Consider the following 16,972-nt stretch of genomic DNA (forward strand, 5'->3'; position numbering starts at 1 on the left):
TATTTTTTTTTTAAATTTTTATTTTTTTATTTATGATAGTCACACACACACACAGAGAGAGAGAGAGGCAGAGACAGGCAGAGGGAGAAACAGGCTCCATGCACCGGGAGCCCGACGTGGGATTTGATCCCGGGTCTCCAGGATCACGCCCTGGGCCAAAGGCAGGCGCTAAACCGCTGCGCCACCCAGGGATCCCTATATTTTTTATTTTAAAACAAAAGCGCAAAGCAAATTCCAATTCATGACTTTGTTACTATCTCTTACTACTAAATTATTATTTTTTAAAATTTAAATTATAAATTTTAGGTTAATGGTAACTCCCCAAACTGGTTATTTTACTGGAAGATTATTGTATAGGCAGTATTTTCCTTTCATCTGCTTCCTTCCTCACTTTCCTCTTCTTTCTCCTTTTTCTCCCCCACCTTTTCTAAAAATAATTTTTAACTTATGGGCAACACAAGGAAAATATTCCTCAACTTCAGTGAAGGTGGTATTTTATTTATTAACAGTTATGGTAAAATAATTTGGTATGTTTAGCATTTTCAGTTTATCTGTACATTGCTCTGATTGTGCCAGAATAGTTAGTCTGATTTCCCTTTCTTTCTTCTTTTAGATTGATGAGGATGAACCCTTATTTTTGAGTTTGATTGAAGATCTCTTCCCAAATATTCTTCTGGACAAAGCAGATTACCCTGAACTGGAAATAGCAATTAGTAGACAGGTAATGTATTTCTCAGGGCATCCAATACTATGTAGTCTCTTCATCTGAATTTCATGAGAATCAAGTGGAGCTGATGTGTTCCAAATATGTGAGTTCTAAGAACAACACCCAACGCTGTGGCTATTGTGTTAGGAGAGGCCATTACACACCACTGACAGAGCTGTGTCAGGCAGTCTTGAGCCAGGCAGTCTCCCACCATCGAACAACAACATGTCTAGTTGGCCACATGCTAGGTCTAGTTGGCCCCTTGTTGATGGAAACCATTCCACATGAGATTCTGAAATGAAATATGACAAGGAGGCCTCAGCTGGCTGCCTTGCCTTGCTCGGCTTGGCTTTGCCTGTGGCCCTGGTATTTCCACATTGCTTTGGTCTCTGCCCCTGATTGTCATTCACAATGATCTCATATGACTCCTCAACTGTCATTCTTCTTCCCCAGGCCCAGGATCACTTGTGGTTTCTTCCTTAGGCCCTAGGGGATCCACTACATTATATAAAAATGGTGATTAGCTCATATTTATAAAATACATTTCAATTCTTTGAAGATATTTGTTAACAAAAATAAAATATGGTAGTATTTAATGGATATTTTCCTTTTAAAAAATCAATACATAATACTCTTAATCTCCATGGCACCTGGGTCACTCAGTTGGTTAAGCATCTGCCTCTTGATTTTGGCTCAGTTTGTGGTTTTGGAGTCATGCTGTCAAGCCCTCCATGCTAGACAGGAGTCTGCTTGAGATTCTCTCTCTCCCTCTCCCTCTGCCCCTCTACCCTCTGCAATAAATACATAAAATATTAAAAAAAATCTTAATCTCCTTATCAGGTAAGAGTGATAATTCATTTTGCAAGTGGTTTCTTCATCATATGGCTGAATTAATTGTAGCATTGTCTAAAAAGCTTAACATAAAGTAATTTATAGGGCAATTAACAGCATAATTTGTAGCATGTGAAAAATCTGAAGAGCATATATACAGAGCCTAAAATGATCCATGATTATTGTCCAACAATTATTTAAGTAAAAATAAAGGCATCATTTATAGTGTGTTTAAGCATTGCATGATGGTTAAGAGCATGGACCATGGAGCTGAGTTTCTTGGGCTCAAATCCCCAGTAACTTTACAAGTAATAATCTAATTTAAGCAAACTCCATGCCATATGTGGGACTCGAACTGACAACCTTGAGATCAAAAGTTGCATAATCCACCAACTGAGCCTACAAATATATTGCCCCAGCAATATATTTTTTATCATGGTAAAATACATAACATAAAATTTACCATTTTAGCCATTTTTACCTGTACCGTTCAGTGGCATTTAGTGCATTCACATTATTATACAAGACATCATCACCATCCATCTTCAGAATTTTTTTCACCTTCCCAAACTGAAACTCCATACCCAACAAATAATAACTCCCATTCCTCTCCCCCCCACTCGACATCAGTGCATATTTTGATTACAACAGTTAATCCAGATTGTTGTTGATGTGGCCCAATGTGGGGCTTGCATGTTTTCAGGTTGAAGAAGCTGGTCTCATCAACCATCCTCCTTGGAAACTCAAAGTCATCCAGCTGTTTGAGACACAGAGAGTGCGGCATGGGATGATGACCCTGGGGCCTAGTGGTGCAGGAAAAACCACCTGCATCCACACCTTGATGAAAGCCATGGCAGGTAAGGGGGCAGCCAAGCTGTGTTGCTCTGGACAACACATTTAAATAGTTGCGACACCTCTGCATACTCCAAGAGGGGCACAAACATTAGCTACATTAGTATATTTGCAGGAGGGAATGCTGCTTTACTGATTATTAGGTACATTTTAGAGATAATGGATTATTATAATGAACTAGAGGGGAAAAAACCACATAAGTCCAGCAGGTGTAAGCTCTCAGTTTTGGCAAGGTAAGTGATAGCTGAGAGCACAGTTCTTTCTCAGTGTGAAGACCTCCTGGTGGAGTCTTGATGTAGAGAATTCACTTTGCTCCATAGCTAAAGACACCAAGACTAAATCCAACATGTGCAGGACCCTAGGGCAAATACAGAGCAATTTTCACAACCACCAACTCGATCAATATCAATGCACTGGGGTTTCATGAGCTGACTGAGCTACATGTTAAAACCAAGAACAGGTTCATCAACAGCAAATAGTCTTATGATGAATTCATCTTTGCACAGAACTTCTCCAAAATCTGTGATGGCATTGGGTTACATAATTTAGACATGTTATACATAATGTATCACTATTGTTTAATATTTAGTACTCATTTTGCTCAAGTCATTTTACCAGGTGCATTTGTAGTTTATTGTTAACAGAAGGCAACCACATAACAACAAAAGTATTATTAAGCATAATTTGAGAAAACATCATTTTAAAGCTATGTAAACATCCCCAAACACAAGAACATATCTCAGCAAATTGAAGCCAGTGAGGGGAGAATGAGGCATCTTCTGGGTGATATTTCAGAGACCAGACTTAATCCAGTACACCATAAATCAAAAGACTTTTGAGCTGTGAAATTTTAAGAACTTCCAGGATATATTAATTTGTTCATATCTTTTTCCCCATTATATTTCATGTAATTTTCTTTTACAGAAGGATAAAAACGAAAGTATGTGAGTCCATAAAATATAACAGTATTAACTATGATAACTTGGAATGAAGTAATACATATATTCTCAGTGTAATTTTGCATTTTTCATATCTTGAACACTTGCTAGTGGTACATTGCAAATTAGTTCAGTGTTACTTAACATGGGCCACTCTACATTGGAGTTGTTTAAAATTTGCATTTACTTGGTACAGATTGTGGAAAACCACATCGGGAACTGAGGATGAATCCCAAAGCGATTACGGCCCCACAGATGTTTGGTCGGCTTGATGTGGCCACAAACGACTGGACTGATGGGATATTTTCAACCCTATGGAGGAAAACATTAAAGGCTAAAAAAGGTAGAGGATAGAGGATTATTTTTGATACATCCTTCTAAATAAAATCCTTGGTGCCCATTTAGAATTGGTAGAACATATTCTCCCTATAACATCTTAGCCAAGAATAAGAAGCCCTTAATCAGTATATTTGTCAGTGTTGACATATTGAAAATATTGATTAGACATTTAAAATACCCCTCTTCCACCTTTTGTTGTTGTTGTCACAACAGAAATTATTTTCCTTTTGAGTAAATATTTCTGTATGTGATATCTTAGAAAAAAATAGAAAGAAAAAGCTGTTAAGGAAAATTGATACTGTTGAATAAATGGATTTTACTATAACTATTTCACTGAATCTTTTAAAAATGTTACTTTTATTTAAGTACAGCCTATTTTTAGAAAACTGATTTGCCTATAAAAATCACAGGAGGAAATAGGCTTCTTTGGGGAGAAAATCACATATATCAAAAATGAAGTCTTTATTGAACTAACAAGTTATTCTGTGTAGATGTACACTGGTGTTTGGTCTTCCTATGAACAAACGTGTTAATGGCTAGCAGTTCACTCTGAATACTCTCTTCCTTACGGAGTCTGGAAATTGAACCCAATGTTCTTAGAATATAAGCTCAGATGGAAGAGGTGATATTAACTTTCTTCCCATATTTTCTCACTCCTGAATGAGTGAGTGAATGCACTTGCAGAGAGAAAGTAGGATATGGGAGGACAAGATATTGGGGTATTTCTTTAGGAGTCTCTGCTTTGGAACACTTTCTACCGAAAAATGTTTAAGGCGTTGCCACCCAAGTTCTCATTTAGGGAATGGAGCTCATCAACCTAACATCGGTTGTCAAAAGAGACATGAAAACATGGAATTTCTTAAGTGTGCTCATGTTAGAAATTGTTGTTTTAGTGGAAATAAATAAAATTTTGTGTCTGACTTGTTTCAGTAATCCCGTGTCAACACAGATCCAGTGCCCAATGCTCCCAAGAATAGGAGCTCAGAGAGGTGGTTTATTTCCCCTCCTTAAAGAAGGCAATAGGCCTTTTCTAAATGACTCTGGCATCATTTTACTTAAATTCAAGTCAAATGAGCATAATTAAGATTTTCAAAGCAGTTTATTTGACATAGAATATATTACAGGTGTTGCACAATAAATAAAAATTAGAGTTACAAACTTGGTCATAGTGTCAATAAAGAGAAACTAGAGGTTAAGAAGTTAAAAGGAACTATTAAACCAAATACCTAAATTGATGATGGCATTCCCATTGATGGTATTCTGTTGATGTTTGTCACTTTCTTTACTTCCATATCTCTGAAGCAACTTCCATCAGCTCTTGTCCCCAGTTGTCCTCCAAAACTGCTCTTTTAAAGGACAGTCATGACCTCTGGCACATCAGATATAAATAGTCAGTTCTCAGGCTAGTTGGGCTCTGGTAGTATCTGGCACCATTGATCCTTGATACTCTTCCATCACTTGACTTCTGGGAAACTTTACCTGCTGGCTCTCCTTCTACTTCTGCCTCCTGATGAGGGGTCTCCCAGAGGGAGGAGCCAGCAAAGACGAGTACCAGAAGTCTGAGCATTAAGTGGCTCTGTCCTCAGACCTCCTGTTTCTGCCTACTTTTCCTATCTAGAAGAAACATCTCCAGTCCATGGTTTTCAATGCCATCTCTAAGCTGATGGCTTCTACATTTTAATGTTCAACCCTGACCTCTCCCTTAAATCTCGAGCTCAACAACACTGTGGGATGTCTGTGAGACATCTCAAATGTAACATGTTCAAGCCAGTCCATTCTATGCTTCTGCTTGTCTTTCTGACTGTACTCACATTTCTCTTCCTCTTCTCCTCTTCTTGCTTACTAGGTTCAACTTCTTACTCTTTCTGAAGCACCCTTTTTAAGTGAGTCCTTATCCTCACTTTGAGAACTTTGCACTTGCTATTCTTACTGCCTGGAAGATTCTACCTCTAGATCTCTACATCATTCTCCTGAAATTTGACTACCTCACCTAAAACAATGCACCATCCTCTTATCCTACTTAATTTTTCTTATCTAACATATTCTTTGCTTATTGGTTTATCATTTCTACCACTTAGAAGGTAAGCTCTGTGAAGGCAGGACATTGTCTTATTTACCTCAATATCCCCAGACCCTAAAACAGTGCTTATACTTAGAAGGTGCTCAAAGAATATTTGTTCAATGAGCAAATGACTTATTGCTTTGATGATGTGCTTTAAACAACTGGTATATGAAGAACTAGAAAAGTTCTATGTGATAATATAAGATAATAATTTCTATCAGTTTTATTTAAAATTAATGAAAATTACATCATTATAATACTTCTTCAAGTGTAGTAGTTATGTGTATATGTATATACGTATATGTATGTTTCCCCCCCACCTTTGGTGGGATATTCTAGGGGAGCATATCTGGATAGTTCTTGATGGTCCAGTAGACGCCATCTGGATTGAAAATCTGAATTCTGTTTTGGATGATAATAAAACTCTAACCCTTGCCAATGGTGATCGGATTCCCATGGCTCCGAACTGCAAGATCATTTTTGAACCCCATAACATTGACAACGCTTCACCTGCTACTGTCTCAAGAAATGGAATGGTTTTCATGAGTTCTTCTATCCTAGGTTGGAGTCCTATTCTAGAGGTATGAGTGGGGTCTTTGTTTTGTACACTGAAAGAGGAAAACAGATCTTTACCATTCCTGTAGAGCACATGCTGATTTTTCTGCAGACCTGTGATGTAATTGCATTTCATTGCTAATGTTTATGGCCGTTTCTTGCTTGTTCTGTGATGTTAAAGCCCTGATTGTCCCTTACAGGCTCCTTTAGCTTTCTTTCAGATTTCTTCAGGGCTCTTCTCATCTCTTTAGAACTGTGATTTCCACTGTGAGTTGCGGAGTAATTGCCAGTCCTAGCTGAATCAATAATTCCATCAGAATGTGAATAAGTAAAATTTAATTTTATTACTTTGGGAATTCATGACATTTTTAAAAGATACTCATTCACATAAAGTTTGGGAACAATCATCGTAGAATATTAGCTTGAAGGGAACAATTTATTAAAATTGCATATAAGCGAAAAATTACATATAAGGAATTTTTATGAGATTCAGTAGTCATAGTATTTGTCTTACATTTGTTCTTAGAAATGATATTTCAGATAATATTTCCAATTCATGAAAAGGTATATTATTTTCTTACCACCAGTACATTCCAGGGTGTATTGATTATAATCAGATTATAATTAATTTGTATACTTAGATATTTTACTAAATAAATGCTATAATATAAGGCAAAATGCTTATTAGATAAGCCATCTGTGAAATCTTTTTTGGTATAGTTGAACAAATTTATTATTTTATCTACATAATTTTTTTGGAGATGATTTTGATTGAAAACTTATAAAATCATAATTTAAATTAAGTAGATGTTTATATTATCATTAAGTTTTTGTGCTTCTTTTTGTCTATGAAAATATATCCTAACTTTTAATAATATCTTCTCAGAACTTACAGAAATCTGGGTTGCAAAAGGGTTTAGGTTTGGTAAAGTGTGAACATATGAAAAAAGAGGGGATTATATAGCAAAATTATACTTACATATAATTGGATATGTCACTAAACATGCTTCTAAAGATTTCAGATTTCATAATCAAATTATCCATCCATTAAGGAGAATACAGAGCAAGGGGACTGAACTCCGGCTGTGTAATAATCATCAATGATAGTTCTTTAAAATACAGATGATTGGGTCATACCCCAATCCTACCAAAGTAGAATCTCTGGGTAGGGTGTGGTTCAGGAGTTGGTTTTTGTTTTTAAAAGCATCACAATAGATTCAGATTTGTTAATCACAGAATCAGTGACAAGCTCCAAGTAAAAAAGTATTTATGTGATTTTCCTCAAATACTTCACATTCACAAAGGCTTTTTAAAAATACTTTTACGTGACTAGCTAATGATTATTTAAACTTTACTCTTTGTGAAAGAAGCTTCTATTATGTTCTCTGTTGAGACTGAATAAGGTTCTTACATTAATGCTATACTTACTACTAAGGTTTTTTTAATTTTTTAATTTTTATTTTATTTTATTATTTTTTTTTATTTTTAAGTAGGCTCCATACCCACCGTGGAGCCCAATACAGGGCTTGAACTCATGTCCCTGAGATCAAGACCTGAGCTGAGATAATGGTCAGACACTCCACTGACTAAGCCACCCAGGCACCTCCTACCTAATTTTTAAATATGCTTTTAAATAATGCAGTTTCTTCTTATGGATGGTTAGCAAGAAGCAAGACTCACAAAGAATCAGACTGGAAGTATTTAGAGCAGTGCAAGGAAGCTCTCGGGAGTTATTAGAACAGATGGGTGGAAAAGCTGGATTCATGGGAAACTATCAGCTCCTAGGAGCCAAGCTGATGACTTGGCCCTGTGTATGACGTTCTTTTTGGTTCCATCAACTCGGAAGTGCTATGTTCTGTTTTTATTGCTATGGCAGCCTGGTAAATTCAGGAATTGATGAATAATTTGGAATCAACATTTTATTGCTTCTGTTCAGTCTAAGAATGAGCTGACCTCTTGAGGCCAAGGGAACTTGCTTCAGCTTTGGAGTATATTGTGTGTTACGTGGTATTTTGTTAGAGATCACATGCCTTTTTCTAATAGTGAGTTCCCCAAATGACTAAATTTTCCATTTTCTGGAACATTCTTTGATATTTTTCTTCACTGGTTGTTAATTAAATTAGAAGAAGTAAAAGGAAACAGTTAACTTGAAAATCTTTGTTTCCCATTTAAAACAATGTGGGTATGGGTTTCCATTGTTCATCTTTTATTTTGCTTTCCTAAGTTATTTCTCTATATATGCCTCCTCATTTCCTTCTAGTATGTTTTATTTATTTATTTCCTTAGGTGTTTTAATTAATTAATTTTTATTTTATTTAGACTCAATTAACATATAACGTATTATTGGTTTCAGAAGTAGAGTTCAGTGATTCATCAGTCTTATATAACACCTGGTGCTCATTACATCATGTGCCCTCCTTAATGCTCATCACCCCGTTACCCCATCCCCCCACCCACATCCCCTCCAGTGACTCTCAGTTTGTTTCCTATGATTAAGAGTCTTTTATAGGGATGCCTGGGTGGCTCAGATGTTGAGCGTCTGCCTTTGGCTCAGGGCATGATCTCGGGGTCTGGGATTGAGTCCCGCTTCAGGCTCCCTGCATGGAGCCTGCCTCTGCCTCTCTCTCTGTCTCTCATGAACTAATAAATAAATCTTTTTTTTAAAAAGAGCCTTTTATGGTTTTTTTCCCCTCTCAATTTTGTTTTGTTTTATTTTTTTCCTGCTTCCTCTATGATCCTGTTTTGTTTCTTAAACTCCACATATGAATGAGATCATGATAGTTGTCTTTCTCTGATTGAGTTATTTTGCTTAGCATAATATCCTCTAATTCCAATCACAACGTTGCAAATGGCAAGATATCTTTTTTTTTTTTTTTTTTTTTTTGATGGCTGAGAAGTATCCTGTTGTTTATATACCACATCTTCTTTATCCATTCATCTGTTGATAGACATCTGGGCTCTTTCCATAGTTTGGCTGTTGTGGATGTTGCTGCCATAAACATTGCGGGGCCAGTGCCCCTTCAGATCACTACATTTGTATCTTTGGGGTAAAAACCTAGTAGTGCAATTGCTTGATTGTAGGGTAGCTCTAGTATATTTTAATTAACAGCCAAAGACTTTTTCTTTATATTAACTTCAAGACCTGAGCACATGTGTAGGGTGGTAACAGAATGTGTGGGTTTGAATTCTGGCCTTGGCACCCACCAGCTGTAGGATCCTGGATATATTACTTCAACGATTTGGACCTTGGTTTTCCATCTATAAAGGTGGATAATAATAACTTCTACTTCACAGTGTTATTTTGAGCATTATATGAATTAATGTATGAAAGCATTAGCTTTCATTGGCAAGGCCTGGCAATCCTATGTGCAGTATTATCATTAAAAATATTAAAAAAAATTTGTTCAAAAATGGCCATTCTCCTGGTGTGCCAATAAATTTATTAATGGATTAATCTGTAAATGAACAGGGTTTCCTTAAGAAACGCTCGCCTCAAGAAGCTGAAATTCTTCGTCAGCTCTACAGCAAGTCTTTTCCCGATCTGTATCGCTTCAGTATCCAGAACTTAGAATACAAGATGGAGATGCTTGAGGCTTTTGTAATCATGCAGAGCATTAACATGCTTCAAGGGCTGATCCCTCCAAAGGTAAATTGCTCAACAACTTTCTAGAAGTTTCTCTCTTAACAGAGCTATGTTGGGCAGAAAGTACAATATTTGAAATTGGTTTTGTTAGACCTGTGGGTGGAGGGAGGATTTTTCAAATGTGCACCTGCATCTTTTGCATTTTTTTTTCATTCCTTTTTCACCAGGTAAGCCTTGGGTTTGTAATTTAGTGGTAAGTTCACAGTCATCCAATAAGCATCCAGATTTATTTTGGAGACCTGCCTGATATTTCTCGAGATCAATACTGTATTTGTTCCCAGTTTCTTTCATTTTTCCCTTGTTCTTGTCTTGGGGAAAAGTATTGTCCCTTTTACATCTTTGTTATTTTCATTGAAACCTCAAAGTAAAATGTCAGTTCGAGAATCCAGTATTAAGACAAAAAGTTTCTTTTGTGCTAGGAGCAAGGTGTGGAGGTCACAGCAGAGCACCTGGGGAGACTGTACATCTTCTCCCTGATGTGGAGCATCGGTGCCCTGCTGGAACCGGAGGGCCGGCGTTGGGTGGACCAGTGGCTACGTGCTCAGCAAGCACTGACCTTGGATTTGCCGCCTCTAGAGGGGCCCGAGGACACCATGTTTGACTATTATGTCACATCCACTGGTGAGGATCCTTGCTGCCATCCATACACAACAGATGGGAACAGTTTTTTTCACTGGCTAATATTTAAATAAATTTTATTTTTCTGAATGGTAGTTAAAACACTTGGCTCTAAAATTAAAATGGACATTTTCATGTGTGAAGAAACCTAATTGTTTCTTTTTTGAAATTTTATTTCATTTGTGATCTGAATGCATATCTTCTTCCCCTTGTTAGGTATATTGTTTACTGAACTTTTAATGAATTAAAAACAAACTGGAGGGTGCCCTGGGCGGCTCAGTTGGTTTAGTGTCTGACTCTTGATTTTAGCTCAAGTCATGATCTCGGGGTCCTGTGACAGAGCCCTGAATTGGCCTCCACGCTTAGTGGAAAGTCTACTTGAGGCTTCTCTCTCCCTCTCTCTCTTCCTGGACCACCCCCCCACTCATGCTCTCTTTCTAAAATAGATAAATCAATCTTAAAAAGATTAGAGAAAAATCTCCAAATAGATCTGTTTCAGTCATTTATATAATATAATCAGCAATTTACATAAAAATTACAAAGTGTGAAGTATATTTTTACCAAATATTTTATCTATACACTTATATCTAGCTATATATACCTCAACTTATTTAGTTGTACATACATACAAAGCATATATATACATATATATATACACACAATATTTATATATCTTTTATTTTTGGTTTATAATCAGGGAAGTGTGTAATGAAAAGCTGTGAGATTAGATATTTTAAATGGTTTTAGTTAGATACTATCACTGTATTCTTTTTTTTTTTAATAAAATAATTTTTATTGGTGTTCAATTTACCAACATACAGAATAACCCCCAGTGCTCATCCCATCAAGTGCCCCCCTCAGTGCCCGCCACCCAGTCACCCCCACCCTCCACCCACCTCCCCTTCCACCACCCCTAGTTCGTTTCCCAGAGTTAGGAGTCTTCCATGTTCTGTCTCCTTTTTTGATATTTCCCACACATTTCTTCTCCCTTCCCTTCTATTCCCTTTCACTATTATTTATATTCCCCAAATGAATGAGAAGAACATACACTGTTTGTCCTTCTCCGATTGACTTATTTCACTCAGCATAATACCCTCCAGTTCCATCCACGTTGAAGCAAATGGTGGGTATTTGTCGTTTCTAATGGCTGAGGAATATTCCATTGTATACATAGACCACAGCTTCTTTATCCATTCATCTTTCGATGGACACCGAGGCTCCTTCCACAGTTTGGCTATTGTGGACATTGCTGCTAGAAACATCGGGGTGCAGGTGTCCCGGCATTTCATTGCATCTGTATCTTTGGGGTAAATCCCCAGCAGTGCAATTGCTGGGTCGTAGGGCAGATCTATTTTGAACTCTTTGAGGAACCTCCACACAGTATTCCAGAGTGGCTGCACCAGTTCACATTCCCACCAGCAGTGTAAGAGGGTTCCCCTTTCTCCGCATCCTCTCCAACATTTGTGGTTTCCTGCCTTGTTAATTTTCCCCATTCTCACTGGTGTGAGGTGGGATCTCATCGTGGTTTTGATTTGTATTTCCCTGATGGCAAGTGATGCAGAGCATTTTCTCATGTGCATGTTGGCTATGTCTATGTCTTCCTCTGTATTACTGTATTCTTAATTTTTACACAGACATTATTGAAAACTGACATATTTAAAAAGAAAATTTCAAGATACTTCTTAATATTTACTAGTAATATCACTTTGCAGTTGCTCCTTGGGAAATTTTGACTCAGCTAACACATAATTAAATACTACTTGCATCTATGGGTCTACTGGTCTGCATTTTACGGGGAGTTTTTGAAGGAGGCCTTCATGAGATGTCAAGAGCATCTGCTTGTTCTAGTTAGGAATTAGATTATTCATAGGCATATGAAGATGTAAATGTGTTCTGTTCACCTCAGGTAAATGGACACACTGGAACACATGTATTGAGGAATATGTGTATCCATCTGACGTCACCCCAGAATACAGCTCCATCCTGGTGCCAAATGTTGAGAACGTGAGGACTGACTTTCTAATTAAAACCATCGCTAAACAGAGCAAGGTGTGGCTCTTTGACTTGCATTAACAGTAACATATTTTAAAATGTCACTTGAACACACAAGGTACCTTGTGTTTATCCTAGAATGTCTTGGGTTGCTGTTTAGAACAAATGAAAGTATCACCCACATTAGTATACTTCTTTTTATTATTACAGTAACAGTGTCAGAGTTGAATATTCCAGATTCATAATCAAGTAATTATTTCTTTCCCGTTAGTGGAGAGAAAGTGAATTTTGACTTGTTTTTTCAAAGAGAATCCTTCCCTTCTGATGATTGTGTTAGTTTGCTGGGGCTGCCATAATAAATCACCACAGAGTGACTGGCTTAGATAACAGACATTTCTTTCCCCCCAGTTCTGGAGGCTTAGAGTCCAAGATTAAAGTCCTGGCTTAGTTCCTTCTGTGGCCTCTATCATTGGCTTGCAGGTGGCCCACCCAAATGGCCTCATTTTAACCTCATCATCTCTTTAAAGATCCTGTCTGCAAATACAATCACATTCTGAGGTACTAGGGGTTGGGGCTTCAACATGTGAATTTTTGTTGGCGTTGGCGGGGAGAGGCACACAATTTAGCTGATAATCATATTATTGCATTCCTTGGATTTGTTTCTCATCTTCTATTTTAGGCTGTGCTGTTAATTGGAGAACAAGGAACAGCCAAGACAGTCATTATCAAAGGGTTTATGTCAAAGTACAATTCTGAAAGTCACATGATCAAGAGTCTGAATTTTTCTTCTGCCACCACCCCACTGATGTTTCAGGTACTGGCTCTTTGGTTTCGCTCATTAAGTCAAGTTTGTGATCAATGTTGGCGGCTCAGCTCTCTTCATTTTTCTGCGCGTGCCCATAGACTTCATCTGTACCTTGCCAGCCATGATAAATCCCTACATACACCTTCCATTATTCACCTGTAGTAGAATCTCTCCCTAGTTAAATTATACTGTATAATCTTAAATTGTGGAGAAATAAAAAGCTTATATAGGGTGTTAAAAGCCTCAGTACTGTTTAAAATATCTAGCAAAGCTTGTGAACATGTAAAATCCCAAATTTAAAGGAGTATTATTTATTCCTCTATCCAAACCGCCTTTCTCTCCCTACTACCTGTATTCCTGTGGGCATTTCACTATTCTAAGCTTTAGAATAGACAGGCTGGTCATCTTCAATGGGTTTCTCTTGAATCAAGGGCTGTTAATGTTGCTAAAGAAATACTTTTCACATCCCCTTCTTCGTTTTTGTTCTCCCTGTCCACCTCTACATAATTCTTGTCCTCATGATCCACACCAGGTTATTATCCTGGAAAGAGCCCCAACTGGTCCAAGTCTAATTCTCTTCCGACCTTGCCTTCATTCCTCTTCCAATCTCCATTTTTTGGATATTGCCAGTTTATCTTGTTGTTCCTTGACTTAACATTCCACAATGGCTCCCATTAGCAATTGCAGGAATAAATCTTAGGGTTAGGTTAGCCCGTTGAAGATTTTATCCTATTATCTCATTGAGGTATATTAAAAAAAATCCCTCAAATTTGCTTTGCGTTTGTCAGTGGAAATACTAGGAATGACCTGGGTTTGCAGTGGTAGACTGGTTGGTTGCTCTTGTTTTTAAGTTGCTTAAAACCCTATTGACACTGGGGAGGGAATCCTGTGTGTTAATTCATGTTCAGTTGTTTTCAAATGACCTCTCTTGTCTGCTAGAACATTAACACATTAATAAAAAGGACACATTTCATAAATTGAAAATGGAAGGAGGATTTTTTTTAGCAGAATTCCAACCCAAAGAACTTTGTTCTTGATTAACTTTGTTGTTCTTTAGCTATTGAAATTAAAATATCAAAGAGCAATGAAAATTGTTGACAGCTTGGCTAAATCATGACTTTTTATCACTTAATATAATTGGTGACTGCAGAGTGCCAATAAACTAAGACCATTGATAAAGTTTCTAAATAAGACTGTCAACTATATAAGGCTCCTCTATTAGAGATGGAATTTCCAATACTGGCTAGCTATCAAATGAATGGCGTTTACAGTGTGGTGATGGGAGGGAGGGTCTGAATGGAAGGTCAACCTCAAATTGCAGAGACTCAGCTGTGGTATTTTTGTGTTTGGGGAATAGCACACTAAATTATCTTAGGCTGGAAAGATGCTAACATTATACACATTCTTTTGTTACTAACATTAGGTACATTCCCTTGATATTGTTTCACTTTAAAGAACTTTTGTTAGTTTTACTTGAGGAGAACATCTTAAAAGTTATAATTTTACTTTGTTAAAAAAATAATAAATAAAATAAAAATGCAGGTTTTAAAACCTCAAATTAAAGTATGATTTTTTCCCCCCATTATGTTGGGTGATTATCTAGCTATTCACATTTCTTGAGACTGGATTAAATCTTTAGGGTTGTAATGCAATTCTGGCAGTTCTACCCAGATGTACTAAAGACTTCATAGGTAAAGGGCTTGGTCCCCCCCACAAGACTTCCTTCACTTCAGATATCAGCCATGTGCCTGAGTTTCTAGGCCACCAGCACTTCTGAAGAACTGGCTAGAAATTCAGCAGTTTCTGTGACACTCTCTGTTTCCATAATTCACCAAAATGACTCTCAGAATTTAGGAAAGTGCTATGCTAATGATTATGGTTTCATTATAAAAGATAGGAATCTGGGTCACTCAAAAAAAGTGTTACATTAAGGCAATGGTTGGGAGGGTCCCAACTATAAATATTCTGTCCTCAGAATGCATTATCCTCCAGGCACGTCAGTGTATATCCTCAACCAGGAAGCTCATCTGAACTATAATATCCAGAGTTTTCACTGGGTTTCATTACAGAGGCATGCTTGATTGAATTGTGGGCCATGTGATTGAACTCAATCCCCGACCACCCTCCCCTCCTAAAAAGTCAGTTGATACCAAGTGGTTTAAATCTCCTGACCCTCAGATCACATAGTTGGTCTTTCTGGCAAGGTAGTCTGAGGGACCCACAATGAATAACAAAGAAAATTCAATAACTCAGGAAATTCCAGTGTTTAAAGGCTCCCTCCTGGAAACCAGGGACAAAGGCTAGCCAAATTATTTAGTATATAACAACACCTTGTCACTGTATTTTTATTAGTAATTTGTTGTGTTTAGTCCTTTAAGGTAGTAAAGATCTGGAGGCTATGTCTTTTTAACATGAGGCAGTTATTAATTTCCTGGAAAAAGGTGTATTTTATATAGAAAGCAACTTATTTGTTGAAATAAAAATTTATAAGCTATATAGTAAATTTCTAGAAGTCATACCACATTGAAATATAATAATTAGGATAATAAGGCAGACTTTCAAAACACAAATATCTGTATTCTTTAGGATCCCATTATCTGATTCACAACTACATTAACCCAGTGCCCTCCTATGCTGGTGTCAGGGTAGCACCACCACCTCACTGTTTTTTCTGCTCAGAAGCATCATAGGATCATGTACGCTGTTTAGTGCCTGTTTGGACTGCTGAGTACCCAAGCTTTCTATTAAGTTAGACTCATTAATTTCAGAAAGCTTTCAGTTAGCCAAACTGCTGGGATTAACTTTCTCACTGTAATTCTCAGCCATTCATGCTGAAGTAAGTTCTGATGGAGATGAATGTTTGTCTTGAGATTTCCCACTTATCTGGATCCAAATGAAACTGAAATTGTAGATGAAAAGACTGATACTGTGCATCCCTTCTGTGGTACCATGATGGCACATAGTCTGGTTGAGGGTACACGTCTGTTTTTTGACAGTTGTTTTCATTTGGATTTCTTTTGTTTTCCCCATGGGGCCACATTCACTTCTTTTTTTTTTTTTTTTTTTTTGGTCAATAGGACGACTGACTGTAGTATGTCCCTCTTTGTCTGGGAGAGTCTAGCTTACTTCCATTGTCTTGGACTAATAAATAATGGCATCCCTGTCACTATGAAAAGTGTGTAGTTTGGGCAAAAATTGTATGGTCATCTTATTTTCTTGGCTAAGGGAATTCAGTTGGTCTTTTAAGAAAGAGATCTCAATTTTTTTCCATAACAAATATTATTTTAAGGTTTTTTCCCCTAGTTTTGAAAGTAATCTGTACATGTCTTTAAAAATATAAACAATATTGAAAGGTAAGAAGAAAGTTTCTTTACTTCTGTAAAGATTTATCTAAAAATAATTGTAAAGTGTTTTGAATATAACCATCTTACAAATGGTTGCATAGCAATAGTTTTTTTTTTTAAATTGAGAATCATAGAGCCTAGAAAGAGATTCTACATTTTTTCTTAGACTCAGAACCACTTTCCCAAATGAAATCTTAGGCAGAAGACTAAACTATCAGGTAACTATAGATTTGCTTTTGTGGCATTGGAGCTGGGCTCCTGAAATCCTTCCCAACTTTATCCTTGCT

General features: G+C 37.1%; 1 protein-coding gene across 1 annotated transcript in view; it reads left to right on the top strand.

Moving 5' to 3' along the window:
* The window catches only part of DNAH5 (dynein axonemal heavy chain 5), a 297,391-nt gene that overhangs the window by 170,354 nt on the left and 110,065 nt on the right, over positions 1–16,972 (top strand). Inside the window, exons 40-47 of the mRNA XM_072807314.1 lie at positions 614–721; positions 2,241–2,394; positions 3,524–3,670; positions 6,068–6,309; positions 9,753–9,929; positions 10,346–10,547; positions 12,451–12,593; positions 13,216–13,350. Coding sequence (XP_072663415.1) covers positions 614–721; positions 2,241–2,394; positions 3,524–3,670; positions 6,068–6,309; positions 9,753–9,929; positions 10,346–10,547; positions 12,451–12,593; positions 13,216–13,350 — 1,308 coding nt within the window. The remainder of the gene's footprint in view (positions 1–613; positions 722–2,240; positions 2,395–3,523; positions 3,671–6,067; positions 6,310–9,752; positions 9,930–10,345; positions 10,548–12,450; positions 12,594–13,215; positions 13,351–16,972) is intronic.

The sequence above is a fragment of the Canis lupus genome, chromosome 31, assembly GCF_048164855.1.
Source record: "Canis lupus baileyi chromosome 31, mCanLup2.hap1, whole genome shotgun sequence".
NCBI lineage: Eukaryota > Metazoa > Chordata > Mammalia > Carnivora > Canidae > Canis > Canis lupus.